Consider the following 17202-nt stretch of genomic DNA (forward strand, 5'->3'; position numbering starts at 1 on the left):
TATTTACAATAATAAGCTATCTAAATATAAATATCAAAAAAGCCAACTTAATTGCTCTTTTAAGTATTAATCTATTAAGAAACACTCAAATATTTAATGGATATTAATCTAAAGGAGTAAACCACCATTTGGTAAATCTATAATTAAAATATATAAAATCTTTAAATTATAAATATAAATTTTTAAATTACGTTTCTCTTTCTATAAACCCGTTTCCATTATCTAACAGAGTTTATGCTACACCTTTAAGAACGTCAAAGTATTTAAAATGATAAGATAAATCTTCTAACAAAGCCATCCAATACAATTTAAATTTATCACACAATTCACCTATTCTAGCCATTGGGATTAATTCCTGAATAAATATTTAAAATAAATTTAATATATTTTCCTTATTAATTTATATTTAAAATATAAAAATGTTTACTTTTCCTATAGAAAATTGATACCAATTATGCCTAGCAAGGTCTTCTGTTAGGATGAGTTCACCCATTTTCTACTTAAATTAGGCAGAGAACTACTTCTTAAAATGCTTCATAGCATTAACATTAGGCCATCTTCCATATTTAAGTTCTGGCATAGTAGCTTCAACAGGACCTAAAATTTTAATTAAAAAATATCTAAATTGATATCTTTTTTAAAAATATAATAAATAAAATACCTCTATGAAGAGTTAATTTACAACCTGGATATTTCCATGGCTTTTTACAGCAAGTCCATCGAGGATTAATAGCATTTTCTGGTATGTATATTTATGAAGGATTTGCTAGCTACTATGCAATCGATAATATGCCTCCTCCAGGTTTATTTACATTTCCAAAATCAAAATACCCAGGATGGTAATAGCAATTTTTTATTCTTCTTTCTTAATCTTTGATATTGTCAACTTCTTTAAATCTCATACATTTCTCCTCACAACCCCAATTAAGGCATATTCTTGTCTCGTTTTCCATAGCCTTTCTTTCTATTTCCATCAAAGTTTTTTTCGTAATGTATGGCTTTTATAAAATATCGATTGTTGATTATATATTTCATAAATCTTAGGGATATAAGTTACTTTGTATGCCTAAGTTTATCTATAAATTAAAGATTAAAGTGATGATTTCTCAAATGTATCCATTTTTTTATCCCTATCTAGCCCTGGGTTCTATCATTAAAAAATTATTTTTTTTTTTCATTAAAAAATTTTAAATTTACTATCAATTGTCTTTCAACAAAGTAAATCTTAGCTTTAGGATCAGGCCAAGTAGCTGACTCGTGTGTATCTTCGTGGCATCCATGAGCCACATACGATCCATCTAAGCAGCATGTCCAGTAGCCACTATCTTTAGAAGTCATTTTAAAGTATCCACGATGGTATCTGCATATTTTTTAATCATTTTCTGAATAAAACTTACCACAAGCAGAGTCAGGCCTTTTTGTTTCAGGGTTAATAGCACCTATTGTTTTATATTTTTAATATTTATTTATCATTATTTTAGACAATAAATATACCATGATTTATGCAAAGCTTCTAAAATTTTTTTTCTGGCTATCCTCTATGTCTGCCTCTTGTGCATCCTAACAAATTAAATTAATTTATTAATTTTATAAATAAATGGAATTTAAAAATCACCAGAAGAATGCCAATTTCCTCTACAACAAGACCAAGATTCTGGCCATAATCCGTGCATTGATCCCAAATCAAAAGCTTTTGGGTGATAAAAACATTGCTTATTTGAATTGTTATCATCAGTGTATTCATATTACTAGCCGCAGCCCCAATTTTTACATATCATTATGGTTCCTATTGATATCTCGGTTTCTCTCTTCTTTTCTTCTTCTAATTGTTACCTCTTTTCAGGAACTATGCAAGGATACTCGTGATATTAATTCCATATAGGAGGGATGAGGTTTTAGTATTTATTTAAATACTCTAGTTGGATTTTTTCCATCTCAGAAGAATCAGCATAGCTCATACTTAACAATATTAATCCATCAAAAACCTTATTTTTAATTATAATTATATACAAAAAGTATTTTAAAAAAATTCACCTTGATCATTCTCTGCTAGAAATAAGTAAGGAATGCTTTTAATGGTTCATTTTTACGATACAATATAATACGACCTTATGTATCTCTCATTTCTATAGGACCAACACCTCTAATGTAAACTTCGAATGACTCAATAATTTTAGGTTTATCAAAGTTACCTATAATCTCTACATTAGGAAATAAGTTTTATAAGAGTAGACCAAGTTCATTGAATTTTTCACAAAAATCTGCTTCTTCGTGCCAGGTTGTTGTTTGATGATTTTCACAATTTGTGCAATGATTAACAATTACTTAAAATTTCCCTTAATTCCATTAATTGCATATGATAGGATAGTCTTAATAGTTAGTATACTTTCGCCCAGAGTGGTTATTTGGAGATTAAATTGTATTAGTACCTGATCCAAAATCACTTCCTACATGATTACTCTCGTGATCATGAATATTACTATTAAATTAACTTCCTTTGTGTGGTAAAGAAAAATCATTCGAATTCTAAGAATTATGCTTATGATGATTAGCTGAGCTCTGTGGTTATGCTTTGAAGCTGTTTGCTTGAGATAATGTTGGAGTTTGAAAGTTTATATTCATATCCATAGATGTCTTAGGTGATTTTTAAGAAATTGATAAAAGCTACAAAGTAGAAAAGCGGCATAAATATTTTTATGAAGATATGTCCATCATGAGCTAGTTTTCTTAATACTTAATTGGGCATTCATGATCTTGATTTATTAAAATTTCGAACCCTGTAACTTTTCGCATCTCTTAAGGATCAAAATATAAAAATAAATTATCTTCAAGTTTTTAATTATCTCCTCCTACCCTAATATTTCTATCAGATATACTTAGAGGTTATTAATTTTATGCGTTTGATTCTTGTTTCTTATCTAACATTACATTGGTAGCAGAAGTTATTGCTACAGTTAAATTTCTAATTTATCCATTAGCATCTATTTAATTAATTTATTATATATTTTAATTAGCAAAAAATACTACTTTTTAACTTAAATTTGTAGAAAAAAAAATATTTTAACTTTATTAACATTTATACAAAGTGGAAGGAATAAATAATAAACTTAAAAGAGAAATGAATATATGTAATAATATTACTTTATGGGCTACTACTACTATGAGAGGTAATTGAAGTTCTCTTTTAGCTAATTTAATCTTACTGATTTTAATTTTATTCGATTTATTATTATTATTGTTATTGCTATTATAATTGGTTTTTTGGGGTTATCATAGTAGAACTCTTTTTTCTAATGGCAAAAGCATTAGGATCCAAATCATCAGGGTTATCGCCAAAAACAGATAATTAATTTGATGATATTAAAGGTGATTAATTTCCTTAGCTACTTTTTGGTTAAAAAGATGGAGAGGCTGTAGTTTGTGAAGAAGTACCCCAAGGAGATAGCTGGTGTGCAGCCAATTTATCTTATTATTTCTATTAAGGTTTAGGTGATGAAACTTTTTGATCATAAATAAAAGTATTTTAAAACTATCTGTGATTTCTAAGAGGAGCTATTTATATCTTTCTTTGATTTGTTATTACTTTAAGAGATTCTAAGTTAACATATCCATCTTTTTCAATTCCACAAAGCCCGTGTATTGATTCTCCTTCTTCAATTAAAACCCTAAATTAGAAATAAGAGGTTGCAATAGAAGCAGGTTAAGAATTAGAATTTAATGATTAATGAGAATCAATCGTGTTTCCACCATTAATATTATTGTTATTATTCATTTAATTATATGTATTTGTATTAGCATTATTTTAAAAGCCTAGAGCTGACTGATTAAAAAAGTCAGTTAAATTTTTTGATTAAGGATCAATTTCTAAATATTTTTAATTAAAACAGTCTATGTAAATTTATACACCTGTTTTAGAATGCTAATAAATAGATCCTATACACCAATTATTCAAAAAGAAGTCAAATTCTTTTTCATTAAAGCTAGTTGGGTTTGATATGCATAACATTTTAAAAATCTCTTCGATATTAGGGGAACTTTCTAGTTATAATTTGTCAACAACAAACGAATGGAATAGTGATATTTCACATCTTGTAAGTCTTCCATGACATATGGCTTTAAAAAGGTTAGTAATACTATTCTAATAACGGTATTAAAAAAGAGCTTGAACAAATTTGTTATAATATCCGACATCAGAAAGAGACCTGAAGGGAGGTAGAATAAGATAAAATCCTACAATTTTATATAGATTGCATTCTTTGAATGGTTCAGGAACTTTTTTCATTTTTAAAACTCTTTATAAATGCTTTAAAGAGTTATAAACAAACATTGGCTTTTTATTATCTTTAATAAATTCATTTTAGACTGACAGCCATTCCCTCTTTTCCCGCTCTATATCTTCTTCCTCTTGATGAGGGTTTATCTAAGCTTAGTTTTTTACTATTTAAATTTCTTCTTCGTTAAGGCTAATATCCCTGGCCATTTACATAAATTGATCATAAAAAATTCCCTCTATTTTCAACTTTTGCTTGTTATTATTCTCTAATTCTTATTCAAATCTAATTTATTTCAAAATAAAAATTTATTATTTTGGCAAAAAAATGTAGTTTTTTCTTTACGTAAATGTTTTAATGCAACCAGCCTTATCTGCCAAATATTCTAACTATTCTCTACTTATCTTTTGATTAAAAAAATATGAATTAATTCATCGTATTAGTTAAATATATATATGTAACTTATTACTTTAACTTTTGAATAGCTTAGAACTCTATGAAATCGAGTTGATTCTATAACATAAATGGGATAATTTTCATTCACCTAAATATTACCGTTAGCAATTAGAGTATGAAGACAGAAAAAAGGAACTTTTTATCCTATTCCATCATCTACAGAAGGTGACATTGCAAAAAGTGTAGTAAATATCCATCTATAATTTAAACTCATCTGCCTCATCGCAATATTTAAATCATCATTACGTAATAGAGAATCCCTAAAATCATCATAATGCTTTCTTTTTTTATGATTTTGATGCATAATCTCATCATTCTTTAACAAGAGAGATTTTTTCATTTGCATATCACCTTCGTAAGCACCGTGTGAGCTTTACAATTAATAAGGTACTTAATGCTTATTTTGCAAAGTCATTAAAGAGTTTTAAAGACCAATAGTGTTTTTTACCTCTAACTCTCCTAAAATGTTTAATATTGATGGTAAGTTTCTTAATTCTTCATAAGAAGAACATTTTTCATCTAAAATTTCTTTAATCGTTTCTATCGAAAATTCCTATGTGCTTATAACAAAATCTGATATTTACCCCATAAAAAGGTTCTCAGCACTCTCAGAACCTATGAATATCAAACTTTTAACCACAAATTTTATTGGATTACTAAAATCGACCTAATTAAAATATTAAAAAAAAATATTTTATAGACAAAGAAAGTTAATTTTTTATCTACCTATCCTTACAAAACCCCATTTATATACATATTTATATGATAGCAAGGTTAACCATCAAGCATAGTAGAGGTGTATGTAATCTAAATATGATATATTTTAGAAGGTCTTATTTTGCTTTGTGAAAATAAGTATTCATAATCCACATCTCTCCTATATAATTAAACCAAATAATTAAGAATAATTAATTAATTCCATTTTTATTTTAAATAATATTTCAGTTGAGTTACTAATTTTCTTTAATAAAAATAACTGATATCATATTAAATAAGTAAAGGTCTTTTTGAATTTTAATCAAATGAAAATCTAAAACAAATATTACTTGTAAGATACACACAAGTATTAAGTGTTTGGATCAATACTAATTTATATGAGTTTCTGGTTATTATTACCAATTTGTATTAAATGTATAAAATCTTCTTATTCTAATTTATTTTATAAGTTTATAAAACACTTTTTAAAGAGCATTTCTAAAATAAAATAATTCATTCATACTTTTCTTTTTTTATTTTTCATCATTTTCGCGAGTTTCTTACATAAATGAAAATGCTATTGTGAATACTTCAAAATTAGATCCTAATTTGAGAGAATGCATCTTTTTAATTACCTTTTAATAAATTTGAATTATAAAATAATTATATTTTATACTAATGAACTCTAATAATGTATTTAATTATTGGCTTCTTCTACTTTTACAAAATAATTAAAAGTAACTAAATACTTGGTTTTATGATGAGTAAAATGATCCATATTCAAATACTTGTGAAATTATATTATTTTCAGAGTTAGAAATATGATCTATTTATTAAATATTTTCAGCAACTGGAATTTCATTTCTACTACTTTATGTATTTTGTTGTTATTGTCGATCCTAAATCTAATTATCCTAAAAAGAGTATTCCATTGCTAATTTTCAAATATATACTCCTTAAAAATTTAAATTCAATAATTTATCAAATGATATCAGCTAACTTGAATTAATTCTCCAATGAAACTGTGTTAACAAAAAAATATTTCGCTTGCGTTTTACTTATGTTTTATAGTCACAACTAATAAATTTCTTTGAAAAGATTTTAAAAGTTATAATTTTTAGTAAATATAAGTTTGATAGTTTTTTGATTAAGCAAAAATCTAAAAAAATAATGATGATTATTAATTAGCTATTTAAAATAGATAATTTATGATTCTAGTGCTTTAATAGAAAATTAGGTAGGACGTTAAAAACATGATAGACTAATTTATTGATTTTTATCTTTACACATTAATACAATTTCAAAGTTTAACTTAATTACATAAAAAAACAATCGATTTTTTATAATTTCTTTATATAATGTTAGAAATTTTTAATAAGAATTTGATCATTAATTGTTTTTGTTAATGAATTAAAAATTTACAATTTTATTATACAACTCATCAATTAGATATTTTTACATTTACTAATTTTTTTTTACATATTTTTTCATTTCCCATATTTTTTACTTATTCTAAATAACTTTTTCTGCTGAGAATAATCAATTATACTACTTTTTTTTTAGGTTATTTAACTTGTACTGGTATTATTAGCTTATTGGTCAAAATATTACTTTAAATTGAATTCTTCGTCTTCCAATTCTAATAAAAAATATAAAAAATTAACTCAGTATTATTTTATTATTTATTTGTTACCTTTTATCAATGAATCACTCATTTTGTCCTATTCAATCATATATTGTGAAATTAAACTTTTTATAGCTACTGACTATGAGCAATTTCTTGCTGTATTTTAATACTAATCTTTCCATAAAATATCTATTCCCTTAGCATATTAAAGTATGTATCTAACACACATTAAATGATTATTTTTAGAAGCAAGCAATAATGGAGTATCCCAATTCTAAGGATATAATTAAATATTAATATTTATGATAATTTTAAAAATAGATAAATTACCCTATCATAAATATTGCAATCAGCTCCCTTTTAAAGAAGCAGTTCTACTAAACTATCTAGCCCATGCTCACAAGCATATATCAAGCATGTTTTTCCTTCCTATTTTATAAAAATGAAAATAAAACTTTGTAGCAAGAAAAATAATACTTTATCCTATATGTTTATATTTATTTATCCTGAATATCTTTAAATTAGCTGGATAGCTAGATACTCATTTCCTTCCTTTGACATTAATGTTAAAACACAATCTCCATTCTAATTTAAGCAATTATATTTTCAAATCAACTTTATTTTGAATATATTATTTACATTATTTTTTTCACAAATTTAATTTGTTAAATTTAACTCCTCAATCATTTTTAAAATATTATCAAAGTGTCTATTTTTATATAACAGCATCAATATGCTATTTCCCTATATTTTAAAATTAATTTAGTGTAAATAAATTTTTGGAAATTACCAAATGGTCTTTATCAGAAATTGGGTTATTTCTTTAAATCATTTCATGTATTAAATCTATCAAATTATTTTCTGCTGCAAAAAACATAACTTTTCTATCTATTTTTATTGATTGTAAATAAATTATCATTTTAAAATTAATCAATAAATAAATGATTTTAATTAATAAATAAATATAAAATTTATTACTTTTTTTTTAATCAGCAAAAACACCACCTTTTTTAAATAGGTAAGTTACAATATCAAGCTATTTTTTTGTAAAGGCGTAATCTACGGGTGTTTTATTAAACTAAAAAAAATTTTAACTATGAATAATTTAAATAAAAAACTCTATACATCATCAACAATAGTCCCTACAGCCCCATTCTCACATAAAGCTTATATAGTATCTTTGTCATTGTTTTTTACAGCAAATGTCAAAGCTGTTCTTTTTTGCTTTTTATTATTAAAATTCGTTGAGTTTATAATTAATTTCTTGCTTTATTTATGAATACTTGGTCTTAAATATTTGGATCAGCACCTTAGGCAAGCAATATAATTACAATATTTTTTAAGCTGTTTTGTGCTGCATAAATTAAATATGTTGTTTCGCTAGTCTAATGTTTATTTTTGGAATGAAGATAAAAAAAGAAAAGAAAATTTTACACCAAATCTTTTATTTAAATCTAATTCAAATTAGGAGTAGTCTAATAAATATCTTAATATATCAGTTGAGTTTTTTTTTATTGAATATAATATGCAATCATTTCCAGACCAATCAGTTATAGAAGGATTAGCTCCCTTCAATAATAATTCTTTTACAACTAATATTAAAGTGTATTTATTTCATTATTATTTTAAAATATTACAAAGTTTACCATCTAACTATCCAAGTAAAACTGCTTCTAAAAGAAGACTTCTTCCTCTTTAATTAATAATTTTATTTATGTCTACAATATAGTCATCAATATTACTCATTCTTTTTGTTAACATTGTTTATGAAGCACTTTATGGTTTTTTATTGAAACTTAGCTTTAAAAAAATATAATTTTTTCATATTGGTATTATTTAAATTTTAAAAAAGTTACACTGGTCTAATTATATTTTTTAATGATTGAAGAGTAGTCTTTTTATTATTTTTCTATGATACTGCTTTGCTAAAGATGTTAAAGATTAGTAGCACTTTTTCTTCCTAAATATGAACCTTCACTTTATTTTTAATCTGTATTATCATTATTTATTTCTGGATAACTCATTTAGTTTTCTTAATCATCAAAATCTTTATCTTCATCATATTTTTCTTCCTAATCACTATAATTATCTCTTAAATATTACTTATCTGGAAAGTTATACTTTAATTCAGATAGGTATTAGTTAGATTTTTTATGCTAATCAAAATGTTTACTCCAAACTATCAAAATAAAAAATAATTTCAAAAAAGAATTCTTCATTTATCAAGAAATTATCTTGAAAAATAAGTAAAAAAAATAGCTTTTTATTTACCTTTAGGTATGTACTAAATATCTAATTCTTAAATATTATGAGCGAACTGGCATGTTTAACCATATCTACAAAGTCCAGTAATGACAAATTATCTGCACATTTTAAGTTTCTTTTATGAAGTTCTTTTTTTAAGGGTATCTTATGGTTTATAAAGTAAATTAATATTTTTTTTTTCGCTATTCTTATTTCCATTGAGCTCATTCAACTTTTTTTCTAAGTTTTCTATATAATTATTGTATTCTAGACTAGGTTTATGTTAATTATTAAGAAGGGATAGCCCATTTAAAGTTTAATTATTTGAGAAATTATTTTAAGTATTATTAAAGGTGTTTGTGCTTTATTAACCTTTAGTTTTTCTTTATGGAGAACTATTGCTTGACTTGTTAATCCTACTAAAATTATGTTATTTTTATGCAATCAAAGAAATATTTTTATTTGAAAAAGATTATCCCTTAATGGTCTAAATTCTTCCTTGCGATGTTGAAGGCTTGCTACTTAAAGCTTGATTAATAGTCTAAGAAAGTCCTACATTTTAGCTACTAGTATCGAAACTAGTTAAATTATTTTCATGGTTTTGTTTCCTAGTTACATCTGGATATTTTTTTTATATTTTTTCTAATATCTTTTATACTTGGGAGGATGATTTAATCATTAACTTCTTTGAAAATTTATAATACTAGTTGTTGAAAAATATTTATAATCAAATAAATTATGTGGTTTAGGTAATTTAAAAAACAAACAAAAATTATTAAATAAAAAATAAATTAGCATAAAAAGTATTTATTAAGAATTAAAGCAAAAAATTAAGCACCAAATAGATAGAAGGCCTATCAATTTTTAAATGTATTTTAAAGTATAAATTTAACTATTAAAAATGATTTAAGTAGTTTGAAACAATAATTAAAAAAATTAACATAGTTTTTATTCATTTATTTTAGAAAGTAATTTAATTTTTTACAATAATATTTTTTTAAAAGATTTTATTGATAATTTTTTCTTGTAATTTAATATAATGAAAGAAAATAACATAGTTTTTATTCATTTATTTAAGAAAGTATTTTAATTTTTTACAATAATATTTTTTTAAAAGATTTATATTGTTAATTTTTTCTTGTAATTTAATGTAGAAATAAATGTAATTTTTTCAATATTTAGATTTTAAGTAAGTTTATTTTACAAAAATAAATTAATTTTTAATTATTACAAAAAAACATTTTTGTGTTAATAATAAATTTATTGATTTATTACAGTTTTAATCATTCAACAAGTGCAAACAAATTTTCAGCTGGAGTATATCTAATAGTTAATTTTGGTCTTATTTTTTGAAGTCTAACATCAAGCCAATAAGTTAAAGAACAATTTTATTCTAAGAAAAGTAAATGTAACTTTTAGAAAGCATTCTTATTTTTAAAAATTCCTTCAATAAACATTCCTTTAGGGGGATATTCTTCTAAGTTTTCATCACAATTAGTATCTCCATGATCATAATGGCCTAAATGTAGTATTTTTAAATATGGATGCTTGCTTAGACCTACCAAAGACAACGAAGTTACCCATGAGTCTCCAGATAAATTAACTTCTTCAAGCTAAGGACACCCTTATACCTTTAATTTAAAATAGAAATCTTTTAAAATAAATTTTGATTGAAAATTGATTACCAAAACAGATAAGTCTTCTTAAATAGGACATTCTTTAAGACATAAATAACGAAGCTAGTGTAAATTTTTAGATATGTTTATATGAATACTTTCTCTAAATTTTCTTGAGTAAGTTATGTTCAGTCTTTGAAGGTTGGGACAGTCCTTTAAGTAAGATATTCCTTCGTCACTAATTTTAGCACATTTTTCAAAGCAGTTTCTGATTATCTACAATTCAACTAAATTATCTCTGTATCTTTAAGCAAATATTTAAATAACCTAGTCTCCAACACGAGAGCAATAGTCTAATTTAACGGATTTCAATTCAAACTTTGACAAATTAAAGTATTCAAAACCTTCAAAACTAAAATTGAGGTTATAATTGGTAGGAGTTCCTCCGAGATGTATATCAGTAATTTAGTAGCAGCTTCTGGCTATAACTTAGAGAGTTTCATTTGTTAATTTTGGAGTGTTCGGAATATTTATTATTTCTAATATTTTAACAGTTAAAAATGAATTTTAAAAAGAAATTATCAAAAAAGATTCTTTTACTTAAGTTTTGAAATTTAGGTAAGAAAAACTAAAGAAGTTCGTCTGTAAGAGGAGCTTTGTTAATTGTCAGACTTTATATTGAGGAGCAGCAATTAGAAATAGCTTTAAGTTCATTTTCATCAAAATTCTTTTTTCTTTTATTTCTATTTTATAGTTCTAAAATCTTGAGGTTTGGTATTTTTTATGTAAAAACAGTAGCGAATTCAATATTAACATTATTAATTTAAAGAAATTCTAATGTTTTTGGAATGGACATCAACAAACTTTTTTCATTTAAAAATTTCATTAAAAATTGTTTTTAGTTGTTATTTCAATTAAATCTTACTAACTAGTATCATTTGAGTTGGCTAAATGAGGAAGATATAATTTTATAATATTTCTATCGTTCTAAACGATTTTCATCAAGTTTAATGTTTTAACAGTTGGAGGGAGAATAGAAAGATTAACAATAGAATAAATATCTGGATCGCGGGTTATCATTCTCTTCCATTTCTTGCATACCCCTTGTATAATACACAGATCCATAACATTTAAAAAAGTAAATATCTTACAAAGTATTGAATCTTTAAAATCTTAAATATTTGTTCTGGTATTTGTAGGAGTTCGAGGAGATTTACTGCCTCTAGAGGAAGATGAATAATAGCCTTTTTTATCATAACTTTATAAAACATAATCTTTTTTTAAATTTAAACTATTTATTTATTTTTTAAAATCTTAGTCACTTATGTTAATCATTTCAAAGTAGCTCTTTGTATAGTAGATATGTAAATTTATTAAAACCGATTTTTGATAAATTAATTAGTTTAATAATCAAACAAAAGCACAAAATATAATCTTGATTTAGTATTAAATTTTAAAAACATTTATATCTTAAGCAAAATTATTTTAACAAAATTAAATAAATTTTATTTAAAAAACAAGAATGATCTTTCTTTTTTTATATATTTGATAAAAAAATACTTTCAATTAAATTACAAAAATTTTAAAAAAATGTTTTTTTTTTATAATAATTTTTCTTAGTTTTTAAATAGATTAATTGCTTTTTATTATTAAATTAGTTAAAAAATAATTTTTATTTGATTATCTTTTAAAATTAAAAATAATTTCAAAATTGATATCACTATTTTTTATTAAAAATTTTATTTATTTTATTATAAAATAAAAAAATAAAAACTTTGAAGATTTCGATTCTATATATGCTGATCAAAGTATTTTTAAAATATTAAATAAAACAAAAAAGTAAAGAGTTTTTCTTATGTAAATAAATAAGTAGTAATGTTAAAAATTAAAATTTTAAGAAGTAAAATTATTAATTAGTCGAAATATTGACTATACTATTAAAAATACACATCAAATAAAAATAATTCTTTTATATTAATTGTTGTTCATTAATATTTTTTTACAAATTAAAAATGAAAAACCTTATTTTTAAAATCTTTAAATAGAGTATTCGAGAAAATTTTTTACAAGCTTTAAAATATAATTAAAATTTATAGCATTTCATATTATGGTACTATCAGTAGGCAATATAAAACAAAAAAGAAGAAATTTACTTTAAAAAATAAATATGTAGTTAGTTATTTTATGGAAAAATAAAAGTCTTTTTAAGAATCTAAAATGAATCTTATATTCTTTATTTTACATTTTTATTTTTTATCAGTAATGTAATATTATTAATTAACAAGTTAATTAAAAAATTAATAAATCTATTCTAATACGAATTTGATTACGAACATATCATAAAAAAAATTAAATTTGTAATCTTTAGTATAATCAATCGAATTGATCTAGAAAAATTCTTTTATTTATCTCTTCTATTACATTACGATTAGTTACTTTTAAGTATATTCAATAATGCTAAAACCAGTTTTATAAAAATGGCAAGTAAATCTATTTAGTTAGTTATTTGAAACGTTAAATGGCTTAACTAATAAGATTATTAAGTTATTTATTAAAAAGAACATTCAAAGAATCCTTTTATGTCACGCTGAATAATTAGATTAACAAATTTTTGTTTTAAAAAATAAAATGACGTAATTTGTTTGTAAAGTACCTGCGTAAATTTATTTAAAAAATTAATACTTTATTATTTAACTAAGCACCAACGTAAAAGAATAAATATTCAAATTGAATTATAATTAGAATGAATAGATAGATTATTTTGCTTAACTTGCTTCAACTAGTTTTTAAAAAGAAAGCATTATACTATCTTGTATAAACTAAAGAAATTTCTTTTGTTATAAAAAATATGATGAAGCAAAACCTCATTTAGATTCTTATTGTTTGACCCCAAAAGAGTATCTATTACTATCGAGGATTTAAAATACTTTCCAAATTTTATAAATATTTAAAAATAGTCTAGTTATGTTCTTTCATTTTAAGATAATTAATAATACATACAAAAATTTAAAGACCTTTGCAAATTTTTTTTGAAATTGATTACAATGTTTGTTTTTTTAAAAAAATTTATATTTTTAAGTAAGAAAAATGATGAATTTCATATCTATTTACATTCATTTTTGTTATTTTCTAGTACTAATTTCAATAACTTTGATATTTACAATACAATTAATGGTTTCTAAAGTAATCTTGATTGTTATTGAATTTTTCACTTATGTAAATTACCCAAAATAATAATTTAATATCACTTTTATTATTTCGTTAATGTAAATATGTAATACCTTCTATTGATAACCATAAAAAATATCCATAAAAAATTATAATTAATTAATAATAATTTAAAAGTATTTAAAAAAACATACATTTTGGAAACTAGCTCAAATAAATAGCTATGGACGGACTTGCCAGTTAAGATTAAACAAAAATAAATAACATAAACCTATTCAAGACAATTTACATCTCTATAGGTTTTATGTTACTATATGTTGCTTTCTCCACAACTTAAAATATGATTTCTTAGATTTATTTCTAATTAGGTTATGATTAGCTAGGTAATTATGCGCTATTTGCTCTTTACCTTACTTAAGCTGCTAACAATCTATTCGCCCCTAAAATAGTATAAAGATTCCCTGTTAAATGGGTTCTTTGTTTGAGCGCTTTAGGATATTTACCCTTTATGATTGTAGGTATACTACCTAGATAGTGCTATGAAGATATGCAAGCTAATCCTAACTACGAATCAAATTTATGTTCTAAGCATACAATTTACGGGCTGATTCTTGCTTCAGCTATTGTAAATGGGTATTGTGCCTCTCTCATTTGGGTAAAATTTTATTATTTAATTGAGATTTCATTCATAAATTTTTATTAAATTGCTTTATCTCCTCTTATTTTAAAAAATGTGATATTATTAAACCTGCTAATAAAATTAAGTATGGTAATAATATTAAATTATAAAGATGCAAATTGCATTCTATGTCAAGAAACGGTTTTAATATCCTACAATTTTAATAATAAAACAAGCATTTTTAAAATAAAATCTTTTTCAACTTGCTGATTTTAATATTTCTTGCATTTTATACAGATAGATTTATAAAGCAATAATAAAAATTGATTTATTGATCGATGTATAATTTACAAAATCTAAAAATCTACGATTTTACTAAATATAGATAGATATATCTATAATTTCTTTTTGAGGAGATAGATATTAAAAAGTTGGAAAATCAATTAAAATAGCAAAATGAATTTGAAACATCTAATTTGTGATAAACTTAATTTGATTACATTTAAGCAAGAAGAAAAAGATAAATTTATCAAAAAAATTATAAAATCAATTAGTAAAATAATAGCAATAAATTTTCATATTAAGCCATTCACCATACAACATTAAATATTAAATAGCAGACTAATTATTATAAATAGAAAGAGAAAAATTATTGATTTTTGAAAAAATGAGTTTAGCTTTTACAACAATATTATTTTATATTAAAAAAGGTTTGTTAAGGTACATACATTGGTATTTTATCTAGCTCCAAGCCTGAAAAGACTGGAGTTTACTTTGGTATTTTCTGTTCCATTTTTGCTACTTCATTCTTAATTGGATCAGTTATTGGTACATTCTTGTTGGGTTACACTACACAAAAGACCTTCTTCATTATCATGTCAGTAATTGGAGCAGTAGCTTGTGTAATGCTGTTTTTCATTCCATCACCATTTTAGGACTACCAAATTCAATAAATGAAGGATGCTAAAAAAATTGCTCAGTAATTATATTTAACTATTTCTTTCTTTTTTTCATAATATTTATCCTTTTTTGGAATTTGGTTGGATTGTTTGAATAGAATTTTTCTTATATAAATCCTATTAAGATTAATAAAAATTATTTGAAATAATTGAGAGGTTATTTTTATAAAGATTTAGTTACAAAAGAAAAATAAGAATATTAATTTAATAGAAAATAAAATGCTTGATAAAGTAATTAATTTTTATAAACCATAAACCTAAATTTAATCAACTTCCTCCAATTATTGAAACAATATATGATTGATTATATTAACATCAAAAATATTTAATTAATTTTTTACCCCATGATTTTATAATAAATTAATAATATTCTCTCTACCACGAAAAATCTCTCATCCATCGATCCATTTAATTTTCTCTTAATTAATTTTTAATTAAATTACTAAATCCATTTATTTATTTTATAGTGATGCTAAAGATAGTTAGACAATTGCTCCTCAAGAAACCTTTATGCAAACTATATAAAGATATGTTCAGATATTAAAAACTGACCAAATTATTCCTTTGATGACTCTTATGGGACTTTCTGGATGTATATCAGCTTTCTACGCTGGTTTTATGTATATGCTCATTTAAAACACTTTAGCTATAGATTATACAAATCCTGACTCGATAAAAGATGTTAACTAAAAAACATGTTATGTATATATCTGCTAAGGTATTTTTGAAATTATATCAGGATATGCAGGAGGTTATCTCGCCCTGAGATATAATATCTATAAACTTGTCAATTTAGCTACCATATTTGTATAAGCAGCTTTTGTATTCGCACTTATTTGTACCTATACATAGGACTATACTATTGCCTTCCTTTGCAGTGCTTTTATCGGATTCGGAGATAACTTATTAAACTGTGTTTTGAGTGAAATTATAACTAAAGATTATCATGGAAAGAGTGAAATTTATGCTTTGAAGAGTTGTGTTATGTCTCTTGTTTTCGCTGCTCTTTTGTTAATCAATGTTCTCGTTTAACATAACGATGCTAAATATTCCTTTATTCTCGCTATCTTTATTTATCAAATATTCGCAACTATTGCATCAGTCAATCTTGGACCTCAAAAACCTCTTGAATTAAATGAAGAAAAGTAAATCAGCAGAATTCCCTCAGAAGATAAAAATGATAATGATAACGAGCTTTAAATGCTTCACATATAATAGAGAAATTAATTAATGACCACAAAATAAATGGAAGATTGATATCTGTAAAAACTAATTTGCTTGAGTTAAGCATTTATAATTAATTTAATACCTAATTGTAAATTTTGTGTTGTATATCTATTTTTTACCATAATACTAAAATTAAAATTAAATTTATTGTGTTTAAAGCTATAACTAAAGTATGATTGATTACATTTTGATAAAATGAATTCAGAGTTAATTAATAATTTATTGCAATACAAGATTTGAGTTTTTTTTTTCAACCATTTATTATTTTAAAAAATCATTTTATTTATCTTAAAAGTTATTTTTTTGATAACTAATTTTC

The 17202-nt window shown here is 23.4% G+C and overlaps 4 protein-coding genes across 4 annotated transcripts; 1 reads left to right on the forward strand and 3 right to left on the reverse strand. All coding sequences in view use genetic code 6, as the record gives it.

The window, feature by feature from the left end:
- Nucleotides 1–85: 85 nt before the first annotated feature.
- Nucleotides 86–6355, reverse strand: TTHERM_00522330 (concanavalin A-like lectin/glucanase family protein; the record flags this gene model as incomplete). Its single annotated transcript, XM_001014411.2, has 16 exons — nucleotides 86–137; nucleotides 192–355; nucleotides 428–597; nucleotides 662–998; nucleotides 1058–1147; nucleotides 1198–1439; nucleotides 1495–1560; nucleotides 1616–1985; nucleotides 2035–2981; nucleotides 3142–4556; nucleotides 4617–4675; nucleotides 4741–5394; nucleotides 5454–5604; nucleotides 5774–5876; nucleotides 5947–6058; nucleotides 6173–6355. The coding sequence occupies 16 exons, from the start codon at nucleotides 6353–6355 to the stop codon at nucleotides 86–88; spliced, it is 5115 nt and encodes a 1704-aa protein (XP_001014411.2).
- Nucleotides 6356–6910: 555 nt separating this feature from the next.
- Nucleotides 6911–9973, reverse strand: TTHERM_00522340 (ankyrin repeat protein; the record flags this gene model as incomplete). Its single annotated transcript, XM_001014412.2, has 13 exons — nucleotides 6911–7062; nucleotides 7117–7324; nucleotides 7381–7479; nucleotides 7528–7635; nucleotides 7690–7794; nucleotides 7841–7938; nucleotides 8029–8128; nucleotides 8176–8274; nucleotides 8334–8435; nucleotides 8485–8642; nucleotides 8697–8850; nucleotides 8907–9229; nucleotides 9322–9973. 13 exons carry the CDS (start codon nucleotides 9971–9973, stop codon nucleotides 6911–6913), a joined length of 2358 nt encoding a protein of 785 aa, XP_001014412.2.
- A 604-nt stretch (nucleotides 9974–10577) lies between these two features.
- TTHERM_00522350 (F-box/LRR protein) lies at nucleotides 10578–12245 on the reverse strand (the record flags this gene model as incomplete). Its single annotated transcript, XM_001014413.2, has 4 exons — nucleotides 10578–10925; nucleotides 10980–11449; nucleotides 11511–11773; nucleotides 11836–12245. The coding sequence occupies 4 exons, from the start codon at nucleotides 12243–12245 to the stop codon at nucleotides 10578–10580; spliced, it is 1491 nt and encodes a 496-aa protein (XP_001014413.2).
- Nucleotides 12246–14301: 2056 nt separating this feature from the next.
- Nucleotides 14302–16913, forward strand: TTHERM_00522360 (MFS transporter; the record flags this gene model as incomplete). Its single annotated transcript, XM_001014414.3, has 3 exons — nucleotides 14302–14733; nucleotides 15408–15676; nucleotides 16124–16913. The coding sequence occupies 3 exons, from the start codon at nucleotides 14302–14304 to the stop codon at nucleotides 16911–16913; spliced, it is 1491 nt and encodes a 496-aa protein (XP_001014414.1).
- Nucleotides 16914–17202: the final 289 nt, after the last annotated feature.

This window comes from Tetrahymena thermophila (assembly GCF_000189635.1).
Source record: "Tetrahymena thermophila SB210 genomic scaffold scf_8254664, whole genome shotgun sequence".
Taxonomy (NCBI): Eukaryota; Ciliophora; class Oligohymenophorea; order Hymenostomatida; family Tetrahymenidae; genus Tetrahymena; species Tetrahymena thermophila.